This window comes from Ursus arctos, unplaced genomic scaffold (assembly GCF_023065955.2).
Source record: "Ursus arctos isolate Adak ecotype North America unplaced genomic scaffold, UrsArc2.0 scaffold_12, whole genome shotgun sequence".
In the NCBI taxonomy this organism is placed as follows: domain Eukaryota; kingdom Metazoa; phylum Chordata; class Mammalia; order Carnivora; family Ursidae; genus Ursus; species Ursus arctos.
Window position 1 is genome coordinate 33,005,937 of NW_026622786.1, and position 16,060 is coordinate 33,021,996.

Genomic DNA, 16,060 nt, shown 5'->3' on the forward strand with positions numbered 1-16,060 from the left:
GATTAAAATTAAAGTTTGCTTTTTTTTTTTCACCAAAAGATACCACAGCAGTAACAAGAGTAAGATTCCAGGTTTATAAATAACAGGAAATTCTACAATAATACTTTTATATCCAGCATTAAATCTAATCGACTCCAGCACTTTATTAACAAGCTATGCACATAACTAAATAACTGATTGTTCATTAAAGAAATAATAACAAAAGTAATAATAATAATAATTAGTTTGCACTGAAGAGATACGGAATGGGAAAAACCAGCAGTTCATAAACTACTTACAGATAAAATTGTCACTACTTTTTTGCTTGTGAATTCATTCTTTTTTAAAAAATATTTTATTTATTTATTTGACAGAGAGACAGCCAGCGAGAGAGGGAACACAAGCAGGGGGAGCGGGAGAGGAAGAAGCAGGCTCCCAGTGGAGGAGCCTGATGGGGGCTCCATCCCAGAACGCCGGGATCACGCTCTGAGCCAAAGGCAGACGCCTAACAACTGAGTCACCCAGGTGCCCCTGTAAATTCATTCTTTAATTGAATCAACTAACTTTTGAGTGTCTGGTACATATTAGGTGATACAGTATTTTATGACTTTCTGTGATTGTTCATTTGGACAGTCTGTCAATCCACAGGTCAAAACTGTAACTTTACGGAGGGAGTTAAGAGGGCGGAGGAGTAGGGGACCCCTTTTTCAGCCGGTCCCCTGAGTCGAGTTGGATAGGTACCAGACCAGCCTGAACATCCACGGAATCAGCCTGAGACGCAGGAAGATACATCTGGATCTCTACAAATGAACGTCTCCAGCGCTGAGAATTGAGGTACGAAGCGGGGAACCATGAAACCATGCACAGATATCGGAAGATAAACGGAAGGGGGAGGGAGCCGCCCGTTCGGGTGCCGGGAAGTGGTAGCCACCTGCACAGGGGAGTGGGCGGACTCGAGGACCAGCACCCGCCAGAGAGCAGACTGAGACCCTGAGCCGGGGAACACGCTCGACCAGACTGAAACAGAGCTCCGGTGCGCTCACTGGAACCAGACTGAGACCGGAAGCTCCGGAAGCTCCGGGAGCGCGCGGGGGCGGGTGGTGGCTGGCAGTGTTAGAAACCCAAAGGACAGAGACGCGCCGGCCCTGGAAGTGAGGGCTGGGATGCCCGGTGTGGGGCGCACATCCTGAGACGCTGCAGGGTTGAGCAGCACCAACAGAAACAGAGTTAAAGTGGCCAGAATATCAGTGGAGAACGGTCCGCGATCCCTCTGTTCTGAGACAGAGGCTGAGATTCGGCCACTGCTGCTCTGACTCTCAGAAGAGGCACAGCAAACCACCAGGGAAAGCCACCAGAGAACAAAAGCCTGGAAATACCGGCTCACAGTGTGCCCATTCCCATCCCCCCTCGCAGGGGACACGGACACTCTACCCAAACAGGGTTGCCTGAGTATCGGCGCAGCAGGCCCCTTCCCCAGAAGGCAGGCTGAAAAATCAAGAACCCCACATCCCTAAGATCCCTATAAAACAAGGGCGCACGGCCTGGGTCCTGGTCAATAATTTGGGCTCTGGACAACCCCACAACCTCTCCTCATCAGAATGACGAGAAGGAGAAATGCCCCCCAGCAAAGAAAAGACAATGAGTCTGTGGCCTCTGCCACAGAACTAATGGATATGGATATAATCAGATTATCAGAAATGGAATTCAGAGTAACAATGGTCAAGATGATGTGTAGACTTGAAAAAAGTATTAACGAAAATGTTAATGAGAATATAGAATCTCTAAGGGCGGAAATGGGAGCAAATCAGGCAGAAATTAAAAATTCTATGAGCCAAATGCAGTCAAAACTAGAGGCTCTGATGGCCAGGGTGAATGAGGCAGAAGAACGTATCAGCGAACTGGAGGTTGGGTTAGTAGAAGACAAAGCTAAAATAGAATCTGGACTCAAAAAAATCCACACTCAGGAATGTAGGTTACAGGAGATTACTGACTCAATGAAACGTTCCAATGTCTGAATCATTGGCATCCCCGAGGGGGTGGAGAAAAACAGAGGTCTAGAAGAGATATTTGAACAAATTGTAGCTGAAAACTTCCCTAATCTAGCAAGGGAAATAAACATCCGTGTCCAAGAAGCAGAGGACCCCTCCCAAGCTCAACCACGACAAACCTACACCACGTCACGTCATAGTGCATTTTGCAAATATTAGATGCAAGGATACAGTACTGAAAGCTGCCAGGGCAAAGAAATTTCTCACGTACCAAGGCAAAGGTATCAGAATTACGTCAGACCTGTCTACACAGACCTGGAATGAGAGAAAGGGTTGGGGGGGCATTTTTAAAGCTCTTTCAGAGAAAAACATGTGGCCAAGGATCCTTTATCCAGCAAGGCTGTCATTCAGAATGGATGGAGAAATAAAGACCTTCCAGAATCGCCAGTCATTGACCAATTTCGTAACCACGAACGCAGCCCTACAGGAGATATTAAGGGGGGTTCTATAAAAGTAAAAAGGCCCCAAGAGTGATACAGAACAGAAAGTCACAATCTATAGAAACAAAGACTTTACTGGCAACATGGCATCATTAAAATCATATTTCTCAATAATCAGTCTCGATGTAAATGGCCTAAATGCTCCCATAAATGCCACAGGGTTGCAGATTGGATAAAAGGACATGACCCTTCCATTTGCTGTCTACAAGAGACTCATTTTGAACCTAAAGATACATTCAGACTGAAAGTAAAGGGATGGAATACCATCTTTCACGCCAATGGACCTCAAAAGAAAGCTGGGGTAGCAATTCTCATATCAGACAGATTGGATTTTAAACTAAAGACTATAGTTAGAGACACAGAAGGGCACTATATTATTCTTAAAGGATGTATCCAACAAGTGGATATGACAATTATAAATATATATGCCCCCAACAGGGGAGGCAGCAAGATACACAAGCCAACTCTTAACCACAATAAAGACATATAGAAAAAAATACACTAATAGTAGGACCTCTACACTCCACTATCAGCAATAGACAGATCACCTAAGCAAGAAATCAGCAAAGAAACAAGAGCTTTGAAAGCCATACTCGACGAGTTGGACCTCATAGATATATATATAGAACACTACACCCCAGAACCAAAGAATACTCATTTATTCTAATGCCCATGGAACATTCTCAAGAATAGACCATGTTCTGGGTCACAAAACAGGTCTCAACCGATACCAAAAGACTGAAATTATTCCCTGCACATTCTCAGACCACAACGCTCTGAAATTGGAACTCAATCACAAGGAAAAATTTGGAAGAAACTCAAACACTTGGAGACTAAGAACCATCCTGCTCAGGAATGATTCGATAAACCAGGAAATCAAAAATCAATTTAAACAATTTATGGAGACCAACGAGAATGAAAACACAACGGTCCAAAACCTATGGGACACTGCAAAGGCAGTCCTAAGGGGGAAATACATAGCCATCCAAGCCTCACTCAAAAGAATAGAAAAATCATTTAAAATGCAGTTTTTATATTCTCACCTCAAGAAGCTGGAACAGCAACAGAGGGACAGGCCTAATCCACGCACGAGGAAGCAGTTGACCAAGAATAGAGCAGAAATCAATGAATTAGAAACTAGGAGTATAGTAGAGCAGATCAACAGAACTAGAAGCTGGTTCTTTGAGAGAATTAATAAAATTGACAGACCACTGGCAAGACTTATCCAAAAGAATAGAGAAAGGACCCAAATTATTAAAATTATGAATGAAAAAGGAGAGGTCACAACCAACACCAATGAAATTGGAAGGATTATTAGAAACTTTTATCAATAGCTTTATGCCAATAAATTAAGCAATCTGGAAGAGATGGAGGCCTTCCCAGAAACCTATAAACTACCAAGACTGAAGCAGGAAGAAATTGATTTTTTAAATAGGCCAATTAATTATGAAGAGATTGAGTCAGTGATAAACAACCTTCCAAATAACAAAACTCCAGGCCGGACGGTTTTCCTGGGGAATTCCACCAAACATTCAAAGAAGAAATAATACCTATTCTCCTAACGCTATTTCAAAAAATAGAAACAGAAGGAAAGCTACCAAACTCATTCTATGAGGCCAATATTACCTCGATCCCCAAACCAGGCAAAGACCCCATCAAAAAGGAGAATTACAGACCGATTTCCCTAATGAATATGGACACCAAAATCCTCAACAAGATCCTGGCTAAAGAAGCCAACAGTACATTAAAAGGATTATCCATCATGACCAAGTGGGATTCATCCCTGGGATGCAAGAGTGGTTCAACATTCACAAATCTATCGGTGTCTTAGATTTTATCCAGAAAGAAAAATTCAAAAATCATATGATTCTCTCAATAGATGCAGAAAAAGCATTTGACAAAATACAGCATCCTTTCCTGATTAAAACCGTTCAGAGGGTAGCGATAGAGGGTACATTCCTCAATCTCATAAAAACCATCTATGAAAAGCCTACAGCAAATATCATTCTCAATGGGGAAAAGCTGGAAGCCTTTCCCTTAAGATCAGAAACACGACAAGGATGCCCACTCTCACCATTATTATTCAACATAGTACTAGAAGTCCTTGCAACAGCAATCAGACAACAAAAAGGGATAAAAGGTATCCAAACCGGCAAAGAAGAAGTCAAAATGTCTCTCTTCGCAGATGACATGATACTCTATATGGAAAACCCAAAAGAATCCACTCCCAAACTATTAGAAGTTATAGAGCAATTCAGTAATGTGGCGGGATACAAAATCAATGCTCAGAAATCAGTTGCATTTCTATACAAATAATGAGACTGAAGAAAGAGAAATTAGGGATTCCATCCCATTTACAATAGCACCAAAAACCATACGTTACCTTGGAATTAACTTAACCGGAGACGTAAAGAATCTATATTCTAGAAACTATAAATCACTCTTGAAAGACATTGAAGAAGACACAAAAAGATGGAAAAATATTCCATGCTCATGGATCGAAGAATTAACATAGTTAAAATGTCCATGCTACCCAGAACAATCTACAATTTCAATGCTATCCCAATCAAAATACCGATGACATTTTTCAAAGAACTGGAACAAACAGTCCTTAAATTTGTATGGAAACAGAAAAGGCCCCAAATCACCAAGGAACTGCTGAAAAGGAAAAACAAAGCTGGGGGCATCACAATGCCGGATTTCGAGCTATATTACAGAGCTGTGATCACAAAGACAGCATGGTACTGGCACAAAAACAGACACATAGACCAATGGAACAGAATAGAGAGCCCAGAAATGGACCCTCGGCTCTTTGGGCAACTAATCTTTGATAAAGCAGGAAAAAACATCCGGTGGGAAAAAGACAGTCTCTTCAATAAATGGTGCTGGGAAAATTGGACAGCTACATGCAAAAGAATGAAACTTGACCACTCTCTCACACCATACACAAAGATAAACTCCAAATGGACGAAAGACCTCGATGTGAGACAGGAATCCATCAAAATCCTTGAGGAGAACATAGGCAGCAACGTCTATGACATTGGCCAAAGCAACCTTTCTCATGACACATCTCCAAAGGCAAGAGAAACAAAAGATAAAATGAACTTGTGGGACTTCATCAAGATAAAAAGCTTCTGCACAGCCAAGGAAACAGTCAAAAAAACTCAGAGGCAGCCCACGGAATGGGAGAATATATTTGCAAATGATGCTACAGATAAAAGACTGGTATCCAAGATCTACAAAGAACTTCTCAAACTCAATACGCGAGAAACAAATATACAAATCATAAAATGGGCAGAAGATATGAACACTTTTCCAATGATGACATACAAATGGCTAATAGACACATGAAAAAATGTTCAAAATCATTAGCCATCAGGGAAATTCAAATCAAAACCACACTAAGATACCACCTTACGCCAGTTAGAATGGCAAAAATTGACAAGGCAAGAAACAATTGCTGGAGAGGATGTGGAGAAAGGGGATCCCTCCTACATTGTTGGTGGGAATGCAAGTTGGTACAGCCACTCTGGAAAACAGCGTGGAGGTCCCTTAAAAAGTTAAAAATTGAGCTACCCTATGAACCAGCCATTGCACTTCTGGGTATTTACCCCAAACATACAGACGTAGTGAAGAGAAGGGCCATATGCACCCCAATGTTTATAGCAGCATTGTCCACAATAGCTAAATCGTGGAAGGAGCCGAGATGCCCTTCAACAGATGACTGGATTAAGAAGTTGTGGTCCATATATACAATGGAATATTACTCAGCTATCAGAAAGAACGAGTTCTCAACATTTGCTGCAACATGGATGGCACCGGAGGAGATAATGCTAAGTGAAATAAGTCAAGCAGAGAAAGACAATTATCATATGATTTCTCTCATCTATGGAACAAAAGAACTAGGAGGATCGGTAGGGGAAGAAAGGGATAAAGAAAGGGGGGGTAATCAGAAGGGGGAATGAAGCATGAGAGACAATGGACTCTGGAAAACAAACTGAGGGCTTCAGAGGGGAGGGGAGTGGGGGGATGGGATAGGCTGGTGATGGGTAGTGGGGAGGGCACGTATTGCATGGTGTACTGGGTGTTATATGCAACTAATGAATCAAAGAACTTTACATCAGAAACCAGGGATGTACTGTATGGTGACTAACATAATATAATAAAAAAACATTAAAAAAACAAAAACAAAAACACAAAAGTGTAACTTTACCCTTTCTATAAGTGCAGGCTTGCTCATCACAATTACATAAATGATTCCAAATATTTGCCAAAAGGTAAAACATTTAAAACTGTTCCTCCCACAAACTCCCTAAAAGAAAGTGAAATGACAAGTTACAAACTAAGAGAAAAATTTCACAGTATACACAAAGGATTAACATGAAGAGTATAATAAAGTACTCCTGTAAGTCAATAGGAAAAACAGAAAAATAGGCAAGAGACATGAACAGGCATTTCACTGATAAGGAACCATGAAAAGCCAGTAAACATAAAAAGAAACGTTCTACATCAGTGATGATCTGGAAAATGCAAATCAAGAGCACAATGTGATAACATTCTACACTCTTCTGGTTTGTAAAAATTAAAGGTAGTATCAATTGTAAGACGGATAATCAAAGGATTTTTCATCTCATATACTGCTGATATGAATATAAATTGGTGCAATCATCATCTTCTAGAGTTGGGCATTCACCTACCCTGTGAGACAGCAATTCTATCGTTAGGTATATAATTAATAGAAACTCCTATATATATACAACAGGAAAAATGCACAATATCCAGAGTAGCATTGTTCACCATTACAAAAACCAAAGAGTAACTAAATGCTCAACAAGGGAGACTGAGTAGTAAATCAATAACCAAACATTCAACAAGGAAGAGTTGATGATAGTTACTCAATGAAATATTATACAGAAATTAAATGACTACAGGAACATGCAATGATATGAATAAATCAGCAGTCACAGATGAAAAATCAAGTTCAGAAAGATTATATTCAACATAATTACACAAAAAAACTAAAATAAAAGATGTATCTTTTTGAATTACATATCCAGCAAAGCTACATACAAATAAAGCAAGAGAATGAACACAGGACTCAAGATGATCATGACCTCCGTTGACAAGAAGGTGCAGATAGGGGGAGGTTAAGTTTCTAGCTTTTTTGGGAGGTGGGGAGTGAGTGGTGGTCCATGGGTGCTTACTACAGTGATAGATGGATGGATAATTAATCTAATGCAGTGTATCTAAGGTTTAGTAAAAGTTAAAAAAACCCCAAATTTAATGAAATCAGTTCAATGAAAATTCTGAAACAGGCAAAACAGCACCTCCTTAGAGAATCACTAAGGTAGCAACTACAGGAAAGGGAAAACAATATGATTAATGTGTAAAATATATGATATTTAACACATGTATGATATTTAGATTTGTAAGTACATTTTCTATAATCTAAAACAAATTCCAAATTCTGTCATAACAACTTTCTAATAAATCAAGGTGTTTGTGAGCCAGGGAAGCAAAGCTTTAACTAATTAGAAAAAGCAAATCACTGCTGAGTTTCTAAAATAAATAGATCTTAATATGTTATGTATTTCTTATGTATCAGTTCATCTTTATAATGTGACACCAACATTTACCTTAAAACCTAAGGTATTTATTATCATCAAATACACTCCTCCCATACTTTCCTATTCATTTTAAAAGACAATATTTATACACATATTACACAATTTTTGTGAGATTGTGAAAAACCAAACATGACAATAGAGCTAATTTCAAATAAAATTTTATTAGATAAAATTAAGAGAAACGAGATATGTTTCAAAATAAATGTTTTCTATTTTCGCTTTTCTAAGATATTAGAGGCTTTTTGACTGTATGTTTTCCCATTCAAAATATTAAATATCTTTTTAAAGCTTTTTACTACTTTCCAATTTTTCAACTTTGCTGCCAAGTTTGAACACTGCTGTATATCAAAAGTTAATCATATTAAATGTTACATGATTTTTTCATAGAGTATAATTGGTTTTTGAAATACAGTAGATAATTTGATAATTGTTCAACGCAGTACATCTTACAAGGAAATGATGCAGAAGTAACTACTCTTTTTTTTTAAAAAGATTTTATGTATTTATTTGAGAGAGAGAGTGCACGTGAGAGAGGAGCAGAAAGAGAAGCAGAAGCAGAAGGACAAGCAGACTGCGCTGAGCACGGAGAGGGATGCAGGGTTCGATCCCATGACCCTGAGACAGTGACCTGAGCTGAAATCAAGAGTTAGACGGTTAACCCACTGAGCCACCCAGGCGCCCTGAGAAGTAACTATTCTATTTAAATACCATATACACATCTTAAGTTTTAAGTGATTATTTATCTCTACAAACTACTACTCCACTGTTTTTTGTTTAATAGGGGACACATAGGAATAACCTGATAAAAGGCATAAAAATCTACGGTTGCCAAATTTGAAAAGCAAAAAGAGAAGAGCCCAAGGAATTAAAGGCAAAGCCCTGGGGTAAACAGACAATGCCTAGAAAGTGTCCCCCTACCAATCATTTGTGAATAGTAAAAGTTGTACAAAACTAGAAAAATCTGTATTATAATAATTAGAGATGACAGAAAAACAATCTATTTAGAGCCATCATTTTGTAACAGTAGTTTCAGCACAGATTTTTACTTAGGTAAAAGGTAGTTGACAAGTTATTTAAAGACATGCCTTATTCAATAAAGCATGCAGCATTCTACAAGAGTAGCAGTAATCAAATCTAAGCTGAAAAACCACATCGCATCAATTTATTATTCAAAGAGCTAATGCTATGTATCATTGTCCATTACTAAGTCTATACTATACTCTTCACTTATTTTTCTTCTCAACTGTATCTCAAAGCACTGACTCAAAATCAAAATATTTTTATATAAAAAGTCAATAAAGCCAGTTAGATCTACGTATCTATAACTAGTGGCAAGAAATTTTCTTAACCTATAGCTACTTCTATCTTAAAATGCTATGTACTTCATTTTTCTTTAAAATTCTAATAAGTGGAATAAATGGAGGAAAAAATATTAAATCAATACATTGTATACCTTCAAGTTATACAATATTGTATGTCAAATATATCTCAATTAAAAGGAGCGGGGACAGGGAGGAAACAGACTGAAATGCCTTGGGACTTTTAAGTTGGAAAAGTTTGTCAGTTATCTCTGAGTAACAGAACTATGAGCATTTTTTGTTTTCTTTGTGCTTTTCTGTTTTTACAGATTTTCTACAATGAACATGTATTATGTTCACAATTTAAAAGACCTGTAGGGGTGCCTGGATGGCTCAGCTGGCACTTAGTTAAGCGCCAGTTAAGCAACCAACTCTTGATTTTGGCTTAGGTCATGATCTCAGGGTTGTAGGTTCGAGCCCCATGTCAGGCTCCGTGCTGAGTATGGAGCCTGCTTAAGATTGTCTCTCCTTCTCCCTCTGCCCTTCTTGCTCATGCTCTGTCTCTCTCCTGAAAAAAGAGAAGGAAAGGAAAAGGAAAATAACTGTAAAATCCACCTTGCCTATCCTTGCCTATTACTTTCTTATGCTACATTCCTCCAACCCACCATAAAAACTTAATCATCCCGACAGAGACATTCCACTTTTCAGCATTACTGCAAAACTAGATGTCACCTAATTTCACACCAAATGGGTAAAATAACAGTGTGTTGTACGTAGGTATAACATAACTAGTGCAGAAATTCCTTTTGAACTTTTCAAGGGAATAGTTTTGGGACAAGGGATTCAAAATGTTAATTAAAATAATTTCTTAGGGTAATGATTATAATCAATTTCTTTTAAGATTTTATTTATTTATTTGAGAGAGAGAGAGAGAGAGACAGAGATAGCGACAGAGTACAAGCAGGGAGGAGAGGAAGAAGCAGACTCCCCGCTAAGCAGGAAGCCCAATGCTGGGCTCAATCCCAGGACCCTGAGATCATGACCTGAGCCGAAGTCAGACGCTTAACCAACTGAGCCACCCAGGTGCCCTATAATCAACTTCTGTTAGAACAGTCAAGACATTTCTCACTGTAAGTGACAAATGGAGGGCATCTTCTCATCAATGTATTGAATGCCTACTAAATGCCAAACACATAGCTTGGTTACACATGTGCTTAAAATTTTAAAGCCAAGTTTATCTTATGGATAGACTGCAGAGAAATGCAAAATCATTTGGAAGGATTTCAGCAAACATTCAACAACTTTCACCAGAAACCATAATTGTTAAATGATGAAAACCTGCAAAAAAGTTATTTTGCACCGTTAGTCTTTGTAGAATATTATACCTTATTCCCAAAAACAAAGCACTACTAAATTCTAGACTACCAATAGAACGTAGAAATCATTTTTCTTTGTTATAGAGGAACTTAACAAACAGTATAAAATTTATATTAAAGTTAACTCTGCTTAATTATATTTTTGGCCAATTTTTTGAAAATTCACACATCCAGGGGCGCCTGGGTGGCGCAGTCGTTAAAGCGTCTGCCTTCGGCTCAGGGCGTGATCCTGGCGATCCGGGATCGAGTCCCACATCAGGCTCTTCCGCTGTGAGCCTGCTTCTTCCTCTCCCACTCCCCCTGCTGTGTTCCCTCTCTCACTGGCTGTCTCTATCTCTGTCACATAAATAAACAAAATCTTTAAAAAAAAAAAAAAAAAAAAAAAAAGAAAATTCACACATCCATAACACTGCAATGCAAAATATTTACAGGTCCACACAACTGTGGGAGCTCAAAAAATGCACAGATCTGATTTTAAACTCAGATTTACAGTGTAACAATGAACAATCTACCTAACATTCCTACACACAGTTTCCTGATCTGTTAAATGGAAATAACACCTACCTTATTGGACTATAAAGATTAAATAAGGCAGAGTACCAAGTACAATGACTGAAATATAGCAAATGTTCAATAAATGTTATTTGCATTCTCTTCTAGAAAGTGAAGTCATATCTTCTCAACTTTATATCCTCCGATATATGATAGATTTTGTAGATACTCAATAAATGTTTCTTGAAATGAATCCCTGTAATTTAAGGCAAACTACCTCAAACTTTCACTTGAGCAAGTCACCTCTACTTAAATTCTGCTGAGAATGGAACTTAAGATTCTTTGCCTAATACTTTATTAGGCATTTTGATAAACATAAATCATGGATAATCGACAAGATAACTTTATTAGTATGGTATTCAATATCTGAATCTGCAGTCTACCAAATTACTGTTGTAGCCAGTATTTTCATTTTGAGATTCTTTAGATAGTTTTCATTAATCCAGTTTCCTTAAAAATAAACTTTAATTTCTTTGGCCCCACAAAAAAATATCTCACTAGGTTTCCCCTTCAAATAAAAAATAAAGAGAATGGGATAAAACAAGTTAGTTATGAGATAAAAATCAGAAATTGCCAATTAAGTTTATATATTTAACAGCCTATTTTTATTTTAACTACAGCAAATATTCTTCCTTATACATTGAAGCCTCTAGCCATCAAAGTTTATGTGTACTTTATTAATGATTCCTTGTTGAATAAGCCTCCTAAATTACTAGCAACAGTTAGAAACGTTATTCCATTGAAATATTACAGCAATTAACAAGGCAAAACACTATGGTTTCAGATTGTCTTTCCACAACTGAAGGTTATTAATAAGCCAATTACAACTCAAGTAGCAAAGTATTTCAAGTTCTGCAATATAATTTGAAAAACAGTTTTAAATGTTGGATATACAGGGGCACCTGGTGGCTCAGTCGGTTAAGTGTTTGCTTTTGGCTCCGGTAATGATCCCAGTGTCCAGGGGATCAAGCCTGGTGTCGCACTTCCTGCCTAGTGGGGAGTCTGCTTTTCCCTCCCCCTGCTCTTGCGCTCTTGCTCTCTCTCTCCCTCCCAATAAATAAAATCTTTTTAAAAAATGTTGGATATACAATGTTTCTATAAGTATCAATTTCATTAAAAGTAGGTTGTAACATGTAACTTTCACAGTGACACAAGTATTCCTGAGACAAGATAGTGCAAAGTAACAGTTTTTAACTACTGAACACCAGTTTTAAAACTTGCTACATAATTAAATACTTAAAATCAGTATGTCAGAGAAGCATTAAGAACTACATATTAATTTCTCAATTTAAATAAATTTAAACAACTTAGACGCTTTTTAAAAACTGCTTCTCCAAACAAGTTTGAGAAATATTTGGTTAACTATATACTAGTTCCATGACCCAATGAAACAGTAAAAGATTTGAACAGATGGATATACTTGGTGAAGCAAATTTTATCACCATTTATCTTAAGTGCTAATATAAATACTGTTCTCAATTAATTTAATACACACGATAAAGTCCAAATGCAGTAACTTTTATTAAAACCGGCAGTCAAATACACCAAGAAAAATGCCCTGGATATACTTGTCAACTTCCAAGGTAACACTTAATAAAAAATCATTCTTTTTCTGGAAGGGGTTAGACTTTTTTAAAAGAAATATAACTTTAGATCAGGTGTCCCCCTACTTTGATCACATTTTTTAAATAGTCATATTTAAAATTTCTTATCTCTGACTTGCTTCCTTCTTATTGTCAAAATTGATCTTATTAAAAGTCCCTAAGTGTTTTAATACATTTGAAAATATATTTTTCAGGTCCAGTGCCAAAATGAGTCTTTTATGACAATTTTCTATAAAATACAAATAAGGATACCAAGTACTTTATAATTCTGAAGCCACCCCAAAGAAAAACGTTCCTACCCATTTTTATGGATTTTTCTCAGTCAGAACCAAAGTATGCTTTTCCTATTTCAAGACTAGGCAGTGGAAAGCATTTCCAATGCGCCTCAAACAAACCTCATTTTAAAAGTTCATGTAAATTAATAAAACAATAAATTCCATCCATTTAGCAAATGTGGCATCTGTAAGACCTTATAAAAGGCTAAGAGTAATTAGACTGCCAAATGGCAATATGTTCAATGACAGGAAATTCAAAGCTGATTCAAAGGATTCCAAGTTTGCAATCCTGCATTGGTATACCTTGTTGAAATCTCTACTTTTGTTCACTAAATACCAAATATTGTAACAGTGCCTTCAAGCTTACATGTACTGAACTTATAAAGGGATCCACTGAAAAATATATTTAAACAGCAAAAAAATTAGAAGCAGTTGCAATACTTAATTTTGGCATCATCAAGAATCAACCCTTCGGTGTCTAGATTCAGTCTTTTAAAAATAATTAACTGTCTAACGCACAAAAAATACTTTTTTCTTGTCTTCTTATCTCCAATATTTAAGTATCTAGAAGACGTCTACAGTAAAACACACCAAAATAAATATAAGTCAAAAAACAAATATAAAATTTTAATCCAGATGTGAACATCTCTGGAACACCCCAAAGTAATAAAAAATAAACTCAACAGAGTAGCGTTAAGTACCCCTGCATAGCAAAGACTTAAGGACAAAAATCGTGCCTACATCATTAAATATTTAGCCGTAAATGGAAAACAATACTACTACTACTACTACTACTCGGCATAGACTCCACTTATCAAGGGACCTATTTTGTTCTCATCTTCTGCAGGCATGTGGTGCCCAACATTCATTCTCCCTCAGTCTATTGCTTGCTCATTTGTAAACAACTTCTATAGGTCTTTCTCTGGTGTTCCAACGGGAGGGAAAATGAAAGTCTGAAAAGCATCAGCATCTGAGCTTCCGGATCTGAGCAGGGAGTAGCAAAGAAGGGGACCATATAGCTATCATCTGGTTAAAGAGAGAGAGAGAGAGAGACAGGAAAGGTAGCCTTTATATTAAAGAAATTCAGTCACCTGAAGAGGGCTAGTGAAGTGAGGTATTTGGTATGACACGCTTTAAAAAAAAAAAAAAAAAACACCAAAAAAACCCCCCCCCAAAAAACAAAACAAAAAAAATCGTTGTCTGGGGGCTGGAAGTTATGGGGGCGCTCTTTGTGCGGAGTCGGAGGGGAAGAGGAGAGACGAGAAAACAGCTTGGGAGTCATTCAAAGGAGTTTAAGGAGCGGTGTACGAGGGAAAGGCGGGGCGGGGCCTGGCCGGCCGGAGGGAGGGGGCTATAGGGGCGTCCGCGGGCGGCTCTGACACCAGGGAGGGGGCGGTGAGCTGGCCGCTCCGGGGACCGGGTGGGAGCAGGCTGCAGGCAGCCGACAGAGATGGGGTCCCTCTGGTAGGCAGAGTCAAATTAAATTGGTGTCAGGCCAGAGCTCTGGTGGGGAAGAGAGTCAGGCTCCCGAAGGAAGCGGCTCCCGAGTGACATCCCCGAGTTTCCGCACTTAGCGGGCTAGGGGCGCGGCGGCCTTAGGACTTCCCTGGGCCCCCGACCCCGCGCCAGACTGTCTCCCTCTCTCCTTCGCCAGCGCCTCCCGCCCGGGCCCGCGGCCCTTACCTGCAACTCCGTGAGCAGAATCTCCCCGCGTTCGGGGTTGGACGCCATTGCGCTCCGCTCTGGACTCCGCACCTGGCCGGGGCCGCCGCTGGCGAAGGGAGAAGGCGGGACGGGACCCGGGGTGGGGGGTGAGGAGCGGGGAAAGAAAGAAAAAAAAAAAAAAAAACACTAGGGATTCATGGAGGCGCAGCCCCTGCTGGAGGCGCGGCTTATTTCTCCCGGTTCATGGAGAGCGGCGGGGAGCGAGGGCACTCGTAGCGGGCTCCCCCTCGCTGCCCGCCCGCCCGCGCCGGATTCTGTTCGCTCAGTCGCTCCCACTGGGCGACGCCAGGAGCCGCCTCAAGCTTCTCGGTGCGGGGCGCTGCGGCCGCAGCTGCGGCTCCTCCTGTCGCACCATTTGGCTGTCACTGCGTCGCAAAAGCGGCTTCACTTGGCGGCTGCCAGAACACGTGACGGCCGCGGCCGCTACCTCCAGTAGCGAGGGGGAGGAGGGGCGGAGAGGACCCCGAGGGCGGGAGCAGCGCGGGGGGCGGGGCGGCTTCCGACCCGGCTCAGCGGCGGGGGCAGCCATTGGACCCCGCCGGGGTGAAAATGAGGGGAAAGGACTGGACTCGCGTCTCTTGGGAGGCGGGAAGAGGAAGAAAAAACACACACCCGCTTTTCTGCTGCGTTTAACGGCCCCACCGTGAACACTAGAACTCGGGAGCTTACTCTTTTGTTTTTTCCCCCTAGCGCCTCTTCTCTTGTCTAAGTTTAGGCCTAACGTAAACGAGCCCCGTTCTGACCTCCACAACCTAAAGAGTTTCGGGGCTCACATTTTATAGATTATTCCCCTGCCCCCCACCGACCCAAGCTGTTAATCTTGCCTTTTCCTCCGTCCTACTCCTAGCGCGCCATTCCGACCAGTAAGGTGCACAGCTGGCTAAACTGGGGTGTGGTCTGTACTTTTAAAGAAATGAAAGCGCTTGGGATCTCGGGCAGTCTTTAATGCACAGCTTTTAAGATGCCTTTTCCCAAGCGCTGAACTGCTGTGGCTGGGGCTGTGGAACTCCACTGAGTTTAAAATCTGATTAACTAGTGTTTGGATTGTTTTAATTGAATGTAAACTGAAGGAGGTGGGGAGAATTAGCCCCGCGAATGGAAAAAGCCAACTTTCCTTGATGCAGTAAACATCCAAG

At 40.0% G+C, this 16,060-nt stretch overlaps 1 protein-coding gene across 1 annotated transcript in view; it reads right to left on the bottom strand.

The window, feature by feature from the left end:
- The window catches only part of PKN2 (protein kinase N2), a 131,127-nt gene extending 115,782 nt beyond the window's left edge, over window positions 1-15,345 (bottom strand). Inside the window, exon 1 of the mRNA XM_026497664.4 lies at window positions 14,883-15,345. Coding sequence (XP_026353449.1) covers window positions 14,883-14,930 — 48 coding nt within the window. The 5' untranslated portion in view covers window positions 14,931-15,345. The remainder of the gene's footprint in view (window positions 1-14,882) is intronic.
- Window positions 15,346-16,060: the final 715 nt, after the last annotated feature.